A 19,742-nucleotide genomic window follows, 5' to 3' on the forward strand; every position below is an offset into this window, starting at 1 on the left:
ATTAGAGAGTTGCAGCCTCTTCCTTCATGCGGCACCATAGGCAGAGGGGAGAGGGGCAACGAGTACAGGCCACAGCAACAATTGTATTTTTGCTGCTATAAGTAAAGACCATAGTTTATTCCAAGTGGCTATATCAATAACATCCTCACCAACGTAGACTTCCTAATCTTCTATCAATCCGGGCTATATGGTATCCTGTAATGGAAATTTTTTATACACTATCAATGTACAAATTTTTTCTTTTTACACTATAGTAGCTTTACATCAATGCAACATTATATGAATTCAAATATGAAATTCAAATCATGTACATGCGGTATACATTCATAGCTGCAAGTGCAAAGAAATCGCTATACTACCGGTGTATAAAAAGTTAATCCATGTATATATTTGCTAGTACTTCACTAAACTCTTTTCTAGCAAATCTTTACTGACAGTGCAGCCTACACACATTGGGTCCTAGGTAGGCTTTCCCTCGCATTTATAACCAAACACCCTACCCCTTTCACAATTTATGTGAGATAAACTCAACAATCTCCCCCTCATATATCGGATCTTAGGTTGAACCATCATCAATCTCCCCCTCACACATTGGCCTGTAGGTGGGATCAGTATCAACACATTGGCCCCTAGGTTGGATTAGCATCAACATAACCGATGAGAGATAAATTCAATGATCTCCTCCTCATACATCAGCCCCTAGGTTGGATCCCCTCACACTTATAATAACCAAGTACCGTGCCGCAATCGCTATGGATAAACTCAAAAATCTCACCCTTACATAATCGATGTGATAAACTCAATAATCTCCCCTTCATACATTAGGCCTAGGTTGGATCATGGATATAATGTCCTCTCCAATGAGAAATGCAGGGGGAGGAAAAATACCAGATAGGGGACCACTGTCCCATTCAAGAGGATTGGTAGTGATGAATGAGAGGGCTGGAGGGAGTGGGGAAGAAAGGAAAACGAAAGAAAGAGGAAAATCTCTGGAAACTAATGGGCAGGAGAAAGAAACAGATAGAACGGGGGAAAAGAGGAATATAGAGGAAAAACAGGAGGGAAAGAGGGAGATGGTGCAGGAGGGGGAATTGAAGGAGAAGGAAAATGGGGGGGAAAAGGGAAAAGAAAATGAGGGACAACTGATTTTCAAGCAAAATATGAAACAACAGGAAATTGAGGGTGAAAAGGAAACTGAGAATATACAGGCAATGTGGATAGATGTGAGTGAAAGAGAGGGAGGGGAAGGGATGGAAATCTGGCCGAGAGAGGAGGAGGGGGAGGGGAGTAGGGTAGGAGAAAGAGAAAAGGAGACTGGGCAGGAGGGGGATCAAAAGGAGAATGGGAAGAGTGGTCGAAAGGGTAGATTTTCTAGAGGAGGTATAAGGGGAAGGAGAGTTCCTTTGACAGAGATTAGGATACAAAATGAGCAACCAAGGGTAAAGGAAAAAAGAAAGTCTATGCTGAGGGATGAACCAGATGAAATGCTTGTGGACTCAGATACCATGGAGCAAGGGAGGACAAAATTACAAAAGAAAGAGGTGCAAATGGAAACATTACTGAGGGTGACGGAGGCAATCCCTGAAGGGCCTCCACAGTGTAAATGAGGATAGGGGTGTGGAACTGTCGAGGCGCAGGGAGCTCCTTGACAGTTCCCCAACTTAAGGAGGTAATACACCTCCACTCTCCGGAAGTTTTATTTCTATGTGAAACAAAAAACCAAAAACAGTTTATGGAAAAGGTAAAACAGAAGCTGAATTTTGATGAAAGTGCAATTGTAGATTCAGCAGGACGAGCTGGGGGATTGACACTGTTTTGGAAACATTGGATCAAAGTAATAGAAGTAGAGCTTGCTGACTTCTATATCATAGCGCGTATGATGGACATGGAGGCAAGGTGTGAATGGACTTTTGTGGGATTATATGCTAGTACAGATGATAGGAGGAGAAGAAGTCAGTGGAGAGAATTAGAAAGTAAGATGAATCAGTGGGGAGAGAAATGGATCATAGCAGGAGATTTTAATGACATCTTGGCAAATGGAGAGAAGTGGGGGGGAAGACAAAGAACAGAAGGGAGTTTTGCAGATTTCAGGGGACTAGTGAGTAGGAATAATTTGGTAGACATCGGATATGAAGGGAAACCTTGGACATGGAGCTCGCATTGGAATGGTCAGGAGATTAAACAAAGATTAGATCGAGCGCTTGCAAGTCAGGAATGGGCCAAAAAGTTTGAGACAGCAAAGTGCTTACATATAGAAAAGGAAGCCTCTGACCACAGCTTGATTATGATTGACACAATACCAAAGAAAAGGAAAGGAGGGAGCAGGTTTCATTTTGATAAGAGATGGGCTCAGAACCACCAAGTACAGGCAGAGATTGATAGAGCATGGGCAACTCCCCAAAAAGGATCCAAGATGTTTAGTCTGACCAGGAAAATAAAGTACTGCAAAATAAGTTTGATAGAATATAGTAAGAAAAACAAGACAAACTTTGGGAAGGAGATAAAAAGCTTGAAGCAAATGATCCTGGAGGAAAAAAAAGGGAAGTACGAGAAGAACAAGGGGGCAATTGAGGAGCTGAAGTTGAAGCTAAGTCAAGCTTACAAACAAGAGGAGATATACTGGGCACAAAAGGCAAGATGCAGGTGGTTGAGAGAGGGTGACAAAAATACAGCTTTCTTCCATGCAAGGGTGAGAACTAGGAGACAAAGAAATCGAATTTCATGTCTGCAAAGGGAAGATGGGAACTGGTGTGAGAATGAAAAGGAGATAGAGGAGGAAATTTGTAACTTTTACAGGGCAATTTACACATCTTCCAAACCGGATAACTTTGATGCAGTTACTGAAGGAGTCCCTTGTACAGTCACAATGGCTATGAATGAAATGCTGATTAAACCAGTGGAGGAACAGGAAGTGAAGACTGCTTTGTTCTCTATGCACCCGGATAAAGCCCCAGGACCTGATGGTATGTCCCCTTTTTTCTTTCAAAAATATTGGAATACATGTAAGGCTGACATTGTGATGGCTATCCAAAGCTTTCTTGATGGGGGCTATTTACTAAAGGCTTTGAATGAAACAATAGTGACTTTGATTCCTAAAGTAGAAGCCCCCATAAATCTGTCTCAGTATAGGCCTATATCTTTATGTAATGTCATTTATAGAATCATCGCAAAGGTGTTGGCAAACAGGCTAAAAAGAGTCATCCCAAAGTGTATTAGCTCTGCTCAATCTGCTTTTGTTCCTGGTAGACACATTCTTGATAATGTTATTTTAGCACAGGAGCTACTGCATTTTATGAAAAATAAGAGAACAGGCAGAAATGGTTTTATGACCCTAAAACTGGATTTATCAAAGGCCTATGATCGAGTAGAGTGGCAGTTTTTGGGTAGGATGATGATGAAGATGGGGTTCTGTCCCACATGGATAAAATGGATCCTTAACTGTGTCACCACAGCAGCTTACTCTTTTAATGTCAATGGCCAGAAGGTGGGATATGTTAAACCATCCAGGGGCATTAGACAAGGGGATCCCCTTTCACCATACTTGTTCCTTATCTGTGCCGAGGGCCTGTCAAACCTGATGAAGCAAAAAATCCAAAGCAAAAATCTAACAGGAGTCAAAGTGGGGAGAAATTGTCCTCAACTGTCTCATTTATTGTTTGCTGATGACTCACTCTTCTGTTGTAAAGCTAGCATACAGGAAGCTCAACACATGAAAGAGATGTTTGCTGCGTACGAAAGAGCTTCAGGCCAAGCCATCAACTATGAGAAGTCTGCAATCTTCTTTAGTGCTAACACAAACAAAGATCTGAGGAAGGATATATGTGCTGAGATGGGATATATGAAGGAGGCTACAAGTGGTAAATACTTGGGATTACCTATGCTGATAGGTAGATCAAAGCAACAAGTTTTTGGATATATCAAGCAGAAGGTGCAAGAAAAGTTACAAGGATGGAAAAGAAATCTGTTAAGTCATGCAGGGAAGGAGGTTCTGATCAAGTCGGTGGCCATGGCACTTCCCACCTATACCATGTCATGTTTCAAGCTTCCAAAAATGCTGTGTAAGGATATAAGCAAGATGATAGCTACGTTCTGGTGGAGAGGTGGAGAGCATAACAGGAAAATGCATTGGATTAGCTGGAACAAGATGTCGCAGGTAAAGGGTAGGGGAGGACTGGGTTTTAGAGATCTGGAAAGGTTCAATGAAGCTCTCCTAGCCAAGCAACTGTGGAGAATGCTAAATAACCCAGAATTGCTTGTGAGCAAGGTCATGAAGGCAAAGTATCTAGCACAACCACAGGATTGGGATAGAGAAACTCCTAAAGCAGCTTCTTGGATATGGAAAAGCATCTTTGGAACAAGGTTCTTGGTAACAAGAGGGACAGGGAAGAGGGTGGGAAATGGGCAAACAGTGGACATTTGGAAGGATAATTGGATACACGGGACTGAGGAAGGAAGGATTAAAACGCAAAGAGATTCAAAATGCACATTAGAGAAAGTAGAGGAACTGATAGCAGATGGGGAGTGGAATCAGGAGGTGCTGAATCGTTGGTTTATAGCAGAGGATGTCCAAAGGATAAAGGCTATTCCAATCAGTATAACAGGCTGCCAGGATAGATTGTATTGGCGATACACTAAATCAGGTGTATTTACAGTAAAATCTGCCTATGATGCGACAATGGAAACAAGACAGTACCAACAAATGGAAAGGCTGAGGAGAGATAGTGGAAGCACGAGCTATGATCAACAAAACTCAAGAATCTGGAAAAGTGTGTGGACACTAAATCTGAAACACAAACTGAAGCACTTTATATGGAGGTGCCTACATCACAGTCTGCCAGTGAATGAACAAATACAGAAGAGAACTGGTAAAGGAAGTCCAATGTGTTGCAGCTGTAGGGAAGGGGTGGAAACACTAGAACATATGTTGTTCTTCTGTGACATTGCGGAAACCACATGGAAACTAGCACCTCTGCAGTGGGATGGATTGAGGGAGATGCGAGGAAATTTTGTCAAATGGTGGGAAGGAATGTTAGGAGCAAGAAAAAGAGAACAAGGACAAGAACACATAGCATTAACTGTAAATATTCTTTGGCAAATATGGAAGGCAAGAAATAGGAAAGCCTTTGAGGAACAAGAAGCAGACCCAAGGAAGGCAGTGCAGAAAGCTATAGTAGAATGGGATGAATATATAGAGGCCCAAAAAGATATAGCGGGAGAGTTCATTCAACAAACAACAAACTCTTGCAAAGGAGAAAAATGGAGACCACCACCACATAACTCCATAAGGATAAATTCTGATGCTGCATTCTCACAGAACTTGGAAAGAACAGGAATAGGAGTTGTGGCAAGAAACGCGAGAGGAGAGCTACTGAAGGCATGGGCAAGATCGGAACTCAAAAATAGCGAGCCACAAGTGGAGGAAGCTACAGCAATCAGGATGGGAATGCAAATGGCCTGGGAGGCAAACTGGAGGACAGTGGAATTCCAATCGGACTGCAAAGAAGTGGTGGACATGATCAACAAGGAAGAAAAGCAGCAGTCCAGAGCAGCTATCATCCTTGAGGACATTGCAAATATGAGGTGTTTGTTTGAACAATGTACTTTCTCCTTTGTGCATAGAACGGGGAACGTTTGTGCACATAGTTTAGCGAAGTATGCAATTAAGCTTACAAAACCTGTTAAATGGGAAGTGTATTTTCCCATGTGGCTCTATGAAAGAGCACAAAATGAATACCAAGGAAGTAAGTCTGATGTATCAAACTCTTGTAGTATCAGGTTATGAAATGAAATGCAATTATGCTGTTTGACAAAAAAAAAAAAAAGGATCATGGATAAATTCAATAAGGGAAAAATACACTTTTCATCCTCAACGTTTGGGTTGTTGACCAATTTCACCTCAAAGTTTCACCCAAAACACATTTCATCCTCAAAGTTAGGTAATTTTGGCCAATCAAGGACAATTGACGGGAAATGGCAAATTTGTCGTTAGAACCAATTGTAAACCCAACAAAAAATAGGTAAAATCAAATGGAGCCATATTTAACGGAACAATAATTTGCAACGGACGACAACCAACATTCTTCTCCTTCTTCCCTGCCTTTTTGCAACCACAAAATTTTTTTGCCAATCTCTGGATATTCAGAACGACAAGACTTCAGAATCACTAATAAATGATGGGAATTTGCATATGCCTTTCTGCAACCACAAAATTCTACTCTGGATCTTTAAACATTTCATCCTAGAGCATTTGCCAGTGGTTCTGAAGTCTCATTTTTGCCGAATGAGGAGCAGAAGTTCTGAAGTCTCTAGTGGTTCATCAACTCCATTATGCAATTGTGGGTTGAGAACAAAATGAGCATCTATTGGTGTGGCGAGAATCCGAGAAGAAGATTCCTTTGGTTGCTCTTTGTGGCCCGTAAGAAATATTTGTCTATAAATATTGGTCCTTAGATTTATATTTGCAGGACTGCAAACATTCAAGCCAGTATCACTATCATTGCTTCAGCACTAGATGCTCAACATCTCCAAGCTCCACTTCGCCTCCTTTCCATTGCTCATCAGTCTGAAAAAGCTTTTCAATTTGCTCTAGTGATTTCCCCTTCGTTTTTGGGACACACTTGTAAACAAAAGCAACAGAAAGAGCTGAAATTGCTGCAAAGACAAAAAAGGTTCCACCTACTATATATAGCATGAGAAATGGTTAGCAAAGACATGGCAACCAGGCCACTACTGACTCTATCCCCGCAGCCCCAATGGAGGATGCTTGAGCTCGTAACCTTAGAGGGAAGATTTCAGAGGACAAAACCCAACAAACTGGGCCAATTCCCACTGAGAAGAATGCTGCATTTCCACATACACAGAGAATGGCCAACTTTATCCCAATTGGACGATTCCCCAGGAAGGAGAGAGTTAATCCCATAATGAACAAACAAGCAGTCATTCCAATTGTACTCACATAAAGAAGTGGTTTTCTACCTACTTTGTCAATAAGTAAAATAGCTATCAGGATGAAGACTATTTTGGTAAACCCCACGGCAACTGTTGCAGCATGAAGTTCCGAACTGCTCTTGATCCCGGCATCTTTAAAGATTGTAGGACTATAATACACAGTTGCATCCGTTCCTGTGATCTGTTGGAAAGTCCGAATTCCACAACCTGCAATGAGCATCCGTTTAACCCCGGGTGACGGATTTAGTAATTCACGCCATACAGATCTCTCCTCGTGCTTTCCAACGTTGGCGAGCCCTGCAGCTAGTTGTATTTCAGCTAATCTCTCCTCTGCTTCTTTTGCATTTTCAGTTGTTTTGAGAAGCACCAACCTGGCTTTGGTCGTCATGCTTTGCATTACTAGCCACTGCGGAGATTCAGGGATGATAAACAGAGCAAAACAGGTGAAAGCTGAAGGGAGAATCCCAACGGCAAGCATGATCCTCCAATTTGTGTGTACGGGCAGCCATGAGAAGGCATAATTTGAAACATAACCAAGCAGGATCCCAAAATTAATGGAAATTTTAGGGATGGAGGTTATTTAATGAATATTTGTCTATGCCTTCCTTCTTGCCAGCAGATGCTCGAAATTGTGACGGTGAGATTGGCCAAAAAAACTTTTAGGGCTGAAGAATGGAGAAGAAAAAAGGAGAAGAATGCAGCTTTTTCCCTTTTGTTATTTTCCAAATTTTCATCCGTTAGAAAAAGTGGCTCCATTTGATTAGACCCGGTTTTGTTAGGTATAAAGTTGGATCTGACGGGAAATTGCTTCTCACGTTCAAAGTTCCGTCCCAATTAAATAATTGTCCTTCATTTCCCGTCAATTGTCCTTGATTGACCAAAATTACCTAACTTTGAGGATGAAATGTGTTTTGGGTGAAACTTTGAGGTGAAATTGGTCAACAACCCAAACTTTGAGGATGAAAAGTGCATTTTTCCCAATTCAATAATCTCCCCTTCATACATGATGTCCTAGGTCGGATCAGGATAAAATCAGTAATTTCCCTTTCACACATCGGCCTCTAGGTTGGATCGTCTCACACTTATAACCAAATACCCTGCCACAACTGATGTGGATAAATTCAACAATCTCCCCGTCACTTGTCAGGTCCTAGATTGGATTAGCATCACCTTGCCCCATCCACATCCCTCTCACACATCGGGCGCTAGGTTGAATCAGCATCTCGTCCGATAGGCCCATCACACATCGGGCTCTAAGTTGAATCAGCATTAATCTTTCATTCGACAGGCAACAATTGATCCGAATGTCTACTGGGAGGAGTTGTCATAATTGGGTTCTGATACTAGTGTTGGGTGCTGTCGGGCCTTCTCACTCCAAAAGCTATATAACTAAGTACCCTACCCCTTTCACAAGCGTAACGGATGTGAGATAAATTCAACAATAACTCTCATAGTCTGTGATACCAAGAGCTTGTCATATGATTTCCTTTCAGGGGAGTCAGAAGACCCGTGACAGAATTTTCAACCCCTTTTGGTGCTTATTTTTTCTGTTTATGATATGTAGATGTCTACGGATTCAAGCACCAGTAGTCATGTTTATGCTTTGTTTTGATGCTATCATTGACCAGTCAAAAGAATTACTGTGGCCTACCATGTGATTCAGATTTGATAGTGTACATTTTACATGGATATGCAACTATTACTTTTTAGCGTTTCTTTCTCTTCTGAATTGGCTTAATTCATAAATTTGTGCTCTTCTGATGAAGGCTTTTCCATGCTCCTAATCCTAATCATTATCATTACTATATAAAAAGTATGAATGTTGGTAATAGGGAGTGCAAGTGTAAGCACTTTTTTATCTTAGTTTTTGCTATTCCTAAATTATCTTCATGTCTTTTAATTAGAATTATTACATTTTAATGTGACACTAATTAAAAGAAATAAAACACTCCAATTGATTACGTTTTAATAGTATTAGTAATTATAATTTAAAATGGCTCATTAAAAACTATTTACCTACCCTTGGACTCCATCTCCAATTATTATACTTATCAAAATTTCTTAATTGAAGCATGAAAAATTTCTCATTAGTCATTAGTTGAGATTGTAAAAAAAAATTAATTTCAAAAAATAGATATTCTCTAAAAAATGGAGAAACATACAAGGACAAGAGAACCTTATTCATCAATAGCACCATACAAACCACTATTATCATTAATAGCAAGTTAGCAACCGATCAAAACAAGAAAAACTGAAAAAAAAAATTGAAAACTATTTATAAAATGACATAAAGTAAATAGCAAATGAATTAAAAAGTTAGAATACAATTCAAATAATACCAAAGACAATATCCAAATCACAAATATTCAGGGGAAGACAAATAGTGTTATTGACAATAATATAGTAATGCTTCATTTGTATTTGTTTGAACAAACCAAATCCATCCATCAAGTCAGAAGCAATCTCCAATGATAAAATAAGAATTATAATAAGAGTAAATTTAAAATGAAGAATGATAAATTGAAAAAGATATTCAAATTATTCTTGGTGATGTCCAAAATACCATTATTTTTCTAATGATTACATATATTTACTTTATTGCAATATTAGTGAATAATGGAAGTGGTTATCAAATGAAAAACTTTAAAATTAAGTAAATTTCATTTGTGGTGATAATTGTAAGTAGACAGATTTAGTGCATTCCAATAATTAATAATAATGATAGCAGTTATGGATTAAAAGTTGGTAATTAAAAAATAAGACACTGTAATATACAAAAAATTAATATTAAAATTATTAATTAGCCACAAGTCTCATTCCAATTCTATGATCGTAAAAAAAAACTACTACTAAAACCAAAAATATTGTGCTCATATGAAAAAAGTAGACTTGTTGCTTTTGCTTCGCATTGGATTGTGATAAAAATATGAATAAAAGAAAAGGAAAATAGAAAAACTCCAACTATCTCTATCTATAATATTTCAATTGTTAGAATATACAAACCAAAAAAACTTTACGTGGTAGATCATCTATACTCCATTATTGACAAAAATAGAATTAACATAATACAAAGAATTCAAATTACATTTATGTTTATTTTTCTAACTTAATTATATTCTTTGTTTGTAAAAAATTGTGATGATTGTGGTTTATATGCAATAGAATCATGAATATACAATAATTTTGGTAAAACATGATATTATCAATATTTGATATGTTTGAGTTTAAGCTATAAATCAAAAAGTATTTGGTTCATGATTTCAAATTCAATTCTAAAGGATATGTCAACTATATTGGAATGTTTTTTGTCTCTTTTTATTTAATAAAATTTTTAAAAATAACTAGCTTAAAAAATAAATAACATAAAAATACTATATTATGATGTTGATGATCAAAATTTCATAAAAAATTTTACTATCTAAAGAAAAAAAAATTTTAAAATATTACAATCATATGCAAAGCATGTGAACTATTACTAGTTCTGTAAGAATCTTATTCCTGCTTGTATCACATTGACTTTAGCATTATATGCTTTTCTGCACTAAGAATCTCTTCACTTTACAGTAAAGCTACTGGAAATGAACAATTAATTTGCTTTCTTACTGTAATAATCTATTCTAGGAATTGCAGGCTAGGTGCTTCAGTGGAATGAACATTGTTCTTGTTTGATGTTAGGCTTAGAGAGTATGACTGAGATGATATGTGTTCTTATCTCAAACTTTCTAGGAATCTTAGGAGCTGCAACTTGAGGGGAAAGGTTCTTGATCTAACTAGGATTCACAACCTTCTTTTCCTGTAACTCTCACATGATGATTCTTCATCAATATTTGAAGTCGGAATTAAGATACTTGCAGAATATTTAGCAGGTTTTTCTCTTTAAATAATGTGATCATCTCATCAGAAAAGTCGATTTTTTTTATTAATCTGCTGGGCAAGTTTTTCTTTTGAAAGAATGTGAGCATCTGTAAAGTTGACTGTTTCTTGTGGTTATAGGACGGAGCTGCATGTGTAGTTGTTACCAACATTATGGGCAATGGGTTCAGAAATTGAAGTACTTGAGTAGAGATTGAGTTTGTTTTTGGGTGAGCTGCAGAAAGAATTTGAAATTTTTGATAGAATTGTCTACAAAAATAAGAATCAGCATCAAAGGTGCTCTTATTGTCAGTATCTGCTCAAGGTAGGTAGTTCTTCTGCTAAAGTTTCAATTTTACTTGCCTATTATAAAGCACTAACCTGTACGTTTCTAAGCTTAGATTTCTGTTTACCCAAAATTAATTGTGATTCTGCTGACAGGTGAGAAGGGATTTGAGGCTTCTGCAATCAGCAAATTTGGGGGAAATCTTGAACTCCTGCTTTGTTGCAATCCATAGAAAAAGACCTAAACAAAAACTGCAGCTTTTGGAAAGGTATAAACAAAAAGGAGGATCCTTATCCTAATTTCTTGTTAACCTTATGCATTGATGACTGTGCTTATTGATGCTTGTATCTTGTTATGGAGCAATTAGCAAGACTCTGAAGAGGGTTCATTGCAAAGTTATAAATCTTCAAAATTTCATGAGGCTTCAAAAATGTAAAATTGGAATTTGAAAATTATTTGCCAAGGAAAATTGATTTAGAAATTACTCTATCTAATGTACAAGTAATAGCAATTGAACTGTTATGTTCTATAGTATTTCATATACATAAATTTTTGGATATTTCTATGCATGTCTGTTTTACACTGCATTTTCAGTTTGAAGAGGAGAATGTCTGATGTTGGTAAATATAGCTTTTTGGAACGGCTTCTTGGAGTTGCACGTCTACTATCGCAGGTAGTAATTTGTTCATGATTTGCTGTCATAACTGTGTTTCTCTAACTTGTTATTGTACCTTCAGCCCTCAACGAACCTGAAGTCTCAATGGGAGGCATGCCATTAAGCTACAATATTATATATGTTCTTGTCAAACATTTCCATTGTTAATTTGTTATGATGTCCAATTAGTCATTGTATATCAAGATCTTTAGGTCTTAGAGGAGTCAGACTCTTGGTTAGTTTCAGTCTCTTCCATTTTTCTTAGCAAGTCTTTTCTTTTTTAACTGCAACAGCAAGTCATATGTTGTCTTATTCCTTTCCTTCCCTCTTCATCTACTTCTCTGGTACCATTGTAAGCTATTCCCTCTAATCATGTTGCTGAAGGTAATCGTCTAAAGAACTTATGCTATGCTTTTGATTCTCCTCTTCCCGTAGATAATGACACTGACGCTGCAAATCCTGAATCTGCTCCAGAAGGTCCTGATGGCAATTAAGGTCAAGACATTGGTTCTTTGGCTGATCCTGTTTCACAAGGTGAGTATATAAGAGACGGTTCTTCCATTGCAGGACCTACTGCAAAGAGTAGCATGACTGTGGAAGATGGCCTACTTACAACTTCAAAGCTTATCTCCGCATTTGAGTCCTTTTAACACACAAGGCCGGGGAGAAAAAGGTTGCCCTCTTAGCGGTGAGAATGATTCTGGTGTCAAACTAACAGACAAAATGGGATGCATTTTTCAGTCTGCTTATTGGTGACAATAAGAAGAGCAGTAGTGTCTCCTAGGAGCATATTCAGACCAAAAAGCCAGTCATATTGGGCTTTTTCCCCCTCTCTATGGCTGTTTTTTTTTTTTTTTTTCTTTTCATTTTTTCCCAATTACGCTTAACGTGGTTTAAACCTTTGGAGCAACTCCAATGGCGTGTCATGGGAGGTACTCATTACACGTATCATCATCAGAATGATGCGTGTAAATGTTGCTAAAAAAAAAAAGGATATAGTGGGGCCCTTTTTTGCAACGGATAAATTTGGTATCGCTATCACGTATGATATTTTCACATTTGAGGTATCACATATATTTGGTTAATAATTACATAATTATTTTTTAGAAAATAACAATATATTATTTTTGAGAGATAGAAAAAGATATATTGTCCAAACTTAGAAATTAATAATATTATTTTTTTAGAAAATAAAAAAAAAACCAAAAGGTAAAAAATTAATGAAAATTAATAATTTATTTTTTAAAAATAACAGAATTATTTTTTAAAAAAATTACATTATTTATTTACGGGATATGAGTTGTGCATTATTAAAATAAATGTTTGATTTGATTGTAGAGCCATACTATTATCCCGTGTTTCCTTAGTAACATAAAGCCAATAGTCATATCATACAACGTCCACCTTGCAAAAGAATTTCTAGGCTGATTTTTGTCATATTTTGAATGCTCAACAACTATCCAAAAGCAGGTAAGTTGAACAGTACGCTAAGAGCTTGCCACTCTTCAATGAAGAATTGATTGCTTAAGTTTTACATTATAGGATAGACGGCATTTGGACTGCATTTTATAGCTGTTGATGTAAATTTTATTGAAAGGAAATCCAAAAGCAGTTTAGAATGGTGAAAGTCGATTATTTCGCAAAAGTGGTCTCGAAAGAATCAAATGATTCAAAATGTTGAAGTGATTTTTAGAATTAGTTTTAATGAAAATTAATTTTTTTAAAGTAAAATGAGATGTTTGACAAATAATTACTGGAGAAACCCAAAAAAGGAAAAAAATTAAAATACTGAATTAATAGTGAATCAAATGGTTCATGAAACCAGTCATTTGCTTGGGGAAAACTGATTCCATGATTACTAAGAGCAGCCAAACTGAACCAACCAAAGATCAAGTAACTACATCCTCATCTATAGGCATAACATTGACCAGCGTCAAAACGGAGAAGGGATCCAGATAAAATATAAACCATATTCATGCATCAACAGAACGTTCTTTTCCCAGTAAAGCCTAAAAGATAAGTTTGAAGAATAATACAAAATTTAGTTTAATACAACAAAATAATTAATAACTACCGCAAAACTGACTCAATATCCTGACTATTCCTGCCTGTCTTTGGGTTTAAAGGGGGATCTTATGGGGTCTGCTGGCCACAATTCTGGGAATGAATTAACTCCAGTTGCCTTCTCTCACAGTTCTGGGAGGACCTCTACAAGCAACTTTGAAATCTTCTAGTTCTGGGACCAAATTACGATAAATATTTGCACCAGCTGCTAGTCAAAAGAAATAACCTCCTCTTGAACATCTAGTAATTCCTCCACTTCTACGTCTTTGGCCTCGTATTCCTCCTCTTCATCACTGGCTTCCCCATCACGAAGCTTCTGTCTTTCTAATTTTTCCTCTTCTTGCAGCTGTTTCCACTCGCTGATCCACCTCTCCCACTCTTCCTTCACAATCTTTCGCTTCTCGCGTTCCTGCTCACTCAACTGGAGGGAGACATCCTGATCCTCTGCTTCATACTTCTTGCTGTACTTCTTCAGGTTCTTGGATATCTCTTCTTCCTTCTCAGGGCTCAAAAGGGATGGAGGCCTTGGACGCCAAGAAAACTACGATATAACCAATGTAAGTTTCAAGTTTTCAAACACAAAAAAAGGAAAAAAAAATACTAAATGTGAAATTGTGTAGTTTTACCTGGAAAAAGTGATCCTTGAGAATACGATATAACAGTTTGCCATTGAATGACCATATGTTGAAACCATTTTCCATCTCATGAACTGAAGTTACTGACGTAGCAACATACCTGCATATGAAAATTTGATGCAATCAAAAAGAATTAAAACAAAACAAAATGTCAAGACTAAGCAACTATCAGTCTTTTAGACTCCAAGTACTACACAGATTCTACAATTAACTTGAGCAAAAACATTCAAGTTTTAGAACCAGGAAAGAGACTTCAGACACATTACAACAAGATGGAAGCTTTACTCCTAATCAACTCGATGTAAATAGATCGGTTATTACCTTCCCGTGGGATCCCATTCAATATCTGTTGCCATGAAATGCTCAGCTGTTGCCATGGTTTCAAGCTCATCAACATTGTAGAACTCCAATTGCCCATTGAAATTTTTCAACCCAGCCAGCACAATGAACCGACCAGCTGGTGACCAGTAAAGTGCATTTGCCTGCTTGCCCTTGATAGTTGTGAGTTTTGAAACCCGACCAGTATTATGAGCAGTCCGCATTGAGTAGAAACTTATGTCAGGCCTAGGGTTATCGCCATGAATAACTGCAAATCTATGGCCCTTTGGCTCCCAAGCAAATGCAATAATCTTATCATTCTTATTCTCAAGTTCCAATACTTCAATGGGAATATCTCTCTCTTTAATTCTGAAAAGCTCAAACCCAGTATACGTACTCTTCTTTGTTTTTGTGTACCGATCAACTTTCACAGCCAGGTAGTCACCATTGCTTTGCCAATACATTTTGCAGTCACTAACACTAAAAAGATTCTTCTGCCTCAATTCCTCCTTGCTTGGGATTTGCACAAGACTTACCTATTATTAGATTGTAAACTATTAGCCTTTAGAATAGAGGAAACAAAAAAGTCAGGTGTATACCACATGGAGCTTCTGTACTCACCCTTGCAGGCTGATTCCCTCCACCAAGTTCTGGAACAAATAGTGCAAGGATAGGATCGGTCGGTGACCAACTAAAGTCCATGACATTTTCAACCTTTATGGATTTCTTGTCAATAAGAGTAAATGTCTCAGTTTCATAAACAGAGATGACGTTCTTCCCTATTCGGGCAAAGTATTTGTCATCCTTCCCACCACCCCACCTGAAAAAAGATCCATCCACTTTTCCAAGTCAAAAATTTTCACAATTACATGCAATCATAGAAAAAATGAAACATGCCTCCCTGCACCAGGTCAACAAGGGCAATCAGTATACATAAGCAAAAGGTCACCTGAAAACAGGCCAAGAAACACCAGTAACGCCCCCAGTTCCTCCAATAGCAAATTCATCTACACTTCCCTTGAAATCTCGCATTACTTTTCCAGATCTCACATCAAAAATGTTGAGAACTACCCTCTGCAAAAATGAGTCTATATCAGGAAAAGTCCTACAGGGTTCTGAAAACGTGTTGCTACACCAGAATACACATTTCTGTTGGTGTAATGCTTCTACTGTCACTCTTGTTATTGCAATGCATCGCATAATAAGGTGAATTTGTAGATTAACCTTGATTTTTAAAATTTACGGAGGAATTACTCAACGAATATGTTTCATGACTTCTATTAAGGGAGTGCAACAATTAATATCAAATAGCAAAAAGATAATCAGTAAGGAAGAAGATATAATAAAAGATCATAAGGAAAGTATGTAATGGGTTAAATAACAAATGAACTAGATAAAACACATTACATGAGTATCACGAGGATTGCTAGGTTCATGGCTGCTGTAAGTCACCAAAAACCCCTCACCAGGAGAAAAATCGATCAGTCTAACCTGCAATTGAGACATTAAAGTCAAGTGCTTGAAAGATTAGAACTTTAGCTTGCTAACATCATAGTTATTAAAATATGACCTGAGGGTGAGCATAGCGCGTTAAGCGATTGAAAGCAGAGGCACCACCCCAAACTACAGCACCTTGCCTGTGCAGTGTGGCTAAATAGGTACCCAGCGGGGACCACTGAACAAAACTCTCGGTCCAGAACTGAGAGAAAAAATAATGGGGTAAAAAAGGCATCAGAGAAACATAAAACATGGAAGTTCTAAAAAGGAAGGAGAAAAATGTATTCAGAAGGGTACAAGGACAATTCATCCAAGTAAAATCCAGTATAAGATGCATTAAACAACATAAATTCACGAGCAATGAACCAAATGAAACAGAAAGAACTACAAATTTCAAGTCACTCACAGGACGTTTGTAAACAGGATCAGGCTTCAACTGTCTAGCATCATTCCACAGCACCTCGGTGTCACTGCCAGCACGAATTACAAATTGATCTCTAGCTTTCTCATCAGTAAGCCAGTGTTGCAGATTTTCCTGAAACCAGTACACAACCCACTCAGATAAAAACTTACTGAACAGAACAATTCAGGCAGAAGAGAGAATCCTAAGATTAGCAGCACTTGAAAAGAAAGAAGCCAACCCCTGGTGAGTAAGGTTTAATTTCTGGAGGAGCCCACTCATCTGGAACTTTCATAAACTTTTCAATGTCATCAAACATGTTCACAGCAAATATATGAGATCTATCCAACTTGTATCCATTAGTCTTCTCTTTTGCAAGTTCAGCTTCCTTCAATGCCATCAAACAAGATCAGTTAGCCAGATGAAACTAATTATCAATTGCAACGAGACATTATGGCAACCTATTAGTTTATTTGCATATAGACACAACTCTTCCCCGCCCCAATGCCTCCCCTCCCCCGGCCCAAAAAAAAAAACACCTCCACCCCAAAAAAAAAGGAAAAACAGAAACAATAGGTCGTTATTTCTTTATACTGTATAATGCCATAACCCTCGCCTATGCACCAACCCTTGCTGTGTTTCTAAAAAAGCAATCACCGCATATCAATATCATCTAAAACAAATACACATTTGTCTGATCTTCAGCTAATACGCAGCTTTTGTATTTCAAGAAGCTAGCAGATACTACTTATTGAATCATCAAGATAAGCCATCATTCCAAACGTTAAAGCAATTTCATACATTTTCCCTCTCCAGGCTAATATCATATGCTTCTGGCCCGTTTTAATAAAGCTCATTTACATATTTTCTCCAATTATAAGCAAATTTTCTACACCCCATACGATAGCAAAGTCCACAAATTAATATCCAAAAAGATTTTTCTTTTTAACTCTACCTGAGGTGTATTATACTCTATAAAACAGTATCCCAGAGTTTTGCCAGTATGGTCAACTGGCATCCATAAACCGTCATCCTTAATCACCCCAATCTGGCTATAAATTTTGCGAATAACCCCTTCCAATTTTTCAAATTTCTCTTTAGGAACCACGGGCAAATTGTCCACCACAATTATGTTGCCGAACCCGGCCTCGAATTCCAACTCCTCTTCCTCCTTCAAATCCTCGTCATCACTGCAAAACAACAACCAATTCATTACCCAAAACCTCAACTTCCAGGGCAAAAAAGTCATTGCTGGAATTAATTTGACCTAATCAGAAGGCGTATTTTTGCTCAAATATAAGCTTTTTTCTTTTCCTAAACCAACACAATAAAGTTGCACCATTTATACGAACCTGATGATGCCGAAGTCTTCGCCAGGAGGGAGGCGAATGGAATCCAAATCCACTTCAGAGAAGTCGATGCCGAGACGTAACGCGGAGGCTCTTATGTCCTCCATGGACATCACCTCAGTCGCCATGATTATACCGCTTTAGAATTTGGAGCTTGTCTGAGTGTAGTCAGACAAGCTGGGAGAATGCGCCACCGCCGAAGAAGGAGGAGAAGAAGAATGAGTGCTCCGGCCGATGAGAAGTTTCGGTGATGGAGATTGTTTGTGTTTTTAGGGTTTTTGATCTTCTGGAGAGTGAAATAATGAGAAAGGCGGGTCGGGTCGTTATTTCCAGTGTCCTATGCCTTTTTTCCTTATCAATAGCAACTAATGTTACGTGTTGAAATAAAACTCAGAATTGGGCCGATGGCCCATACAACTGAGGGCCAATAGGCTTACCCACTTGAATATCCATACCAACCCAACCCTACTTTTAACGCTCATCGTATGCTATGGCCTTCATCAACAATTTTGCAGACTGAACCATTCCTTTGATGGTGAAGCCCCAATTCATGCAGACCCAACAAAATGCCTTGCAATTGAACCGAGGCAAGTATGTTAAATTTAGTTTACGCCCCCATCAATTTCTTCTGTGATCTGTTTGCCAGTCTCGTTTGAATTACAATTTTTTAAAGTTTTTATAGAAAAAATTACTGTAGTTTGCAATTTTTTGAAGCTTTTATAAAAAAGCATATCATGGCGATTTGATGTATCTGTGATAAAAAAATGATTGAAAAATATGCTCACAAAAAACGTAAAAATTTTTTGATAGAAAATTTCGATCCAAAAAACACCAGTTGAGGACTCTTAAAATTTTCAGAAATATGATAAATTGCCTAAAACAGATTCTGAGAATGCAATTTTTTACTGAAAACTTAAAAAGTGTTTTCATAATTGCAATGCTAACGATATAAGAATTCTACAAGTCCTTCATTCTATCATAATATGATGGGATAATTTCAGAAACCTCCCCTGAGGTTTCTGACAATTTCAGACAGCTCTCCTCACGTTTTGAAAATTACACATACCTCCTCTAAAACATAGGTTTGGGTTTTACCTTGATGATGGAAGATCAAAAACGCATATGAATGCCCAAAATTGCCCCCATCTAATTTTCAAAATATGAATAGTCATTAAAATTTTTTAAAAATCAAGAATACACTTGTATACTACAAAATTATGAGTTTTATTACTTAGCCAATATCCTGATATTTTCCATCCCATGGTTTTCTACATCCATCCAAATTTTCAAACTCTTATCACTTCTTCTTTTTCTGAAAAAAAAAAAACTCTTTATTTTAGATGCCAAAATCCACCATCATAATTCTTACCTTTATAATCTTTACCTCTCTATAGGTTTCTTCCATATATTGCCTACCAAACCGTCAGTCATAAAACTCACAATCCTTGCATTTTTCCCACTCAAACAGCCAAGCCCCTAAATTACCAAAATTCTTCCTTTTTTGAGTGATAAAATGTTACAATTTAATGGCCATTGGTGGATCAATTTGGTCACAATATGTGGCCTGGTCAAAAAGAATTGTTTTCCTTTTTTTGTTATCTTTTTTATCAATGGCTTGTCCTTGAAAAAATTATGAAGGTTATTATAATCATTGTTTATCATCAACAGAGGTAAGTGTAATATTAAAAACCTCAAGGGAGTTCAATGAAATTGTTACAAACCTCAGGGGAGGTCTCTT

The 19,742-nt window shown here is 37.6% G+C and overlaps 1 protein-coding gene, 1 long non-coding RNA gene and 1 pseudogene across 2 annotated transcripts; 1 reads left to right on the top strand and 2 right to left on the bottom strand.

Moving 5' to 3' along the window:
- Positions 1 to 6,493: 6,493 nt before the first annotated feature.
- Positions 6,494 to 7,525, bottom strand: LOC140036163 (probable polyol transporter 4; annotated as a pseudogene).
- Positions 7,526 to 10,513: 2,988 nt separating this feature from the next.
- Positions 10,514 to 12,766, top strand: LOC113732070 (uncharacterized). Its single transcript, XR_003458644.2, has 5 exons — positions 10,514 to 10,814; positions 10,942 to 11,125; positions 11,242 to 11,354; positions 11,681 to 11,759; positions 12,177 to 12,766. It is a non-coding gene; the product is annotated as an uncharacterized lncRNA (long non-coding RNA).
- Positions 12,767 to 13,697: 931 nt separating this feature from the next.
- On the bottom strand, positions 13,698 to 18,358 carry LOC113732072 (eukaryotic translation initiation factor 3 subunit B). Its single transcript, XM_027257675.2, has 11 exons — positions 18,008 to 18,358; positions 17,611 to 17,845; positions 16,897 to 17,043; positions 16,662 to 16,790; positions 16,329 to 16,457; positions 16,166 to 16,249; positions 15,708 to 15,832; positions 15,380 to 15,578; positions 14,762 to 15,294; positions 14,432 to 14,540; positions 13,698 to 14,346 (listed from the first exon to the last, which is right to left on the bottom strand). Exons 1-11 carry the CDS (start codon positions 18,130 to 18,132, stop codon positions 14,014 to 14,016), a joined length of 2,148 nt encoding a protein of 715 aa, XP_027113476.1. The 5' UTR covers positions 18,133 to 18,358; the 3' UTR covers positions 13,698 to 14,013.
- Between the last annotated feature and the right edge of the window lie 1,384 nt (positions 18,359 to 19,742).

This window comes from Coffea arabica, chromosome 2e (assembly GCF_036785885.1).
Source record: "Coffea arabica cultivar ET-39 chromosome 2e, Coffea Arabica ET-39 HiFi, whole genome shotgun sequence".
Taxonomy (NCBI): Eukaryota; Viridiplantae; Streptophyta; class Magnoliopsida; order Gentianales; family Rubiaceae; genus Coffea; species Coffea arabica.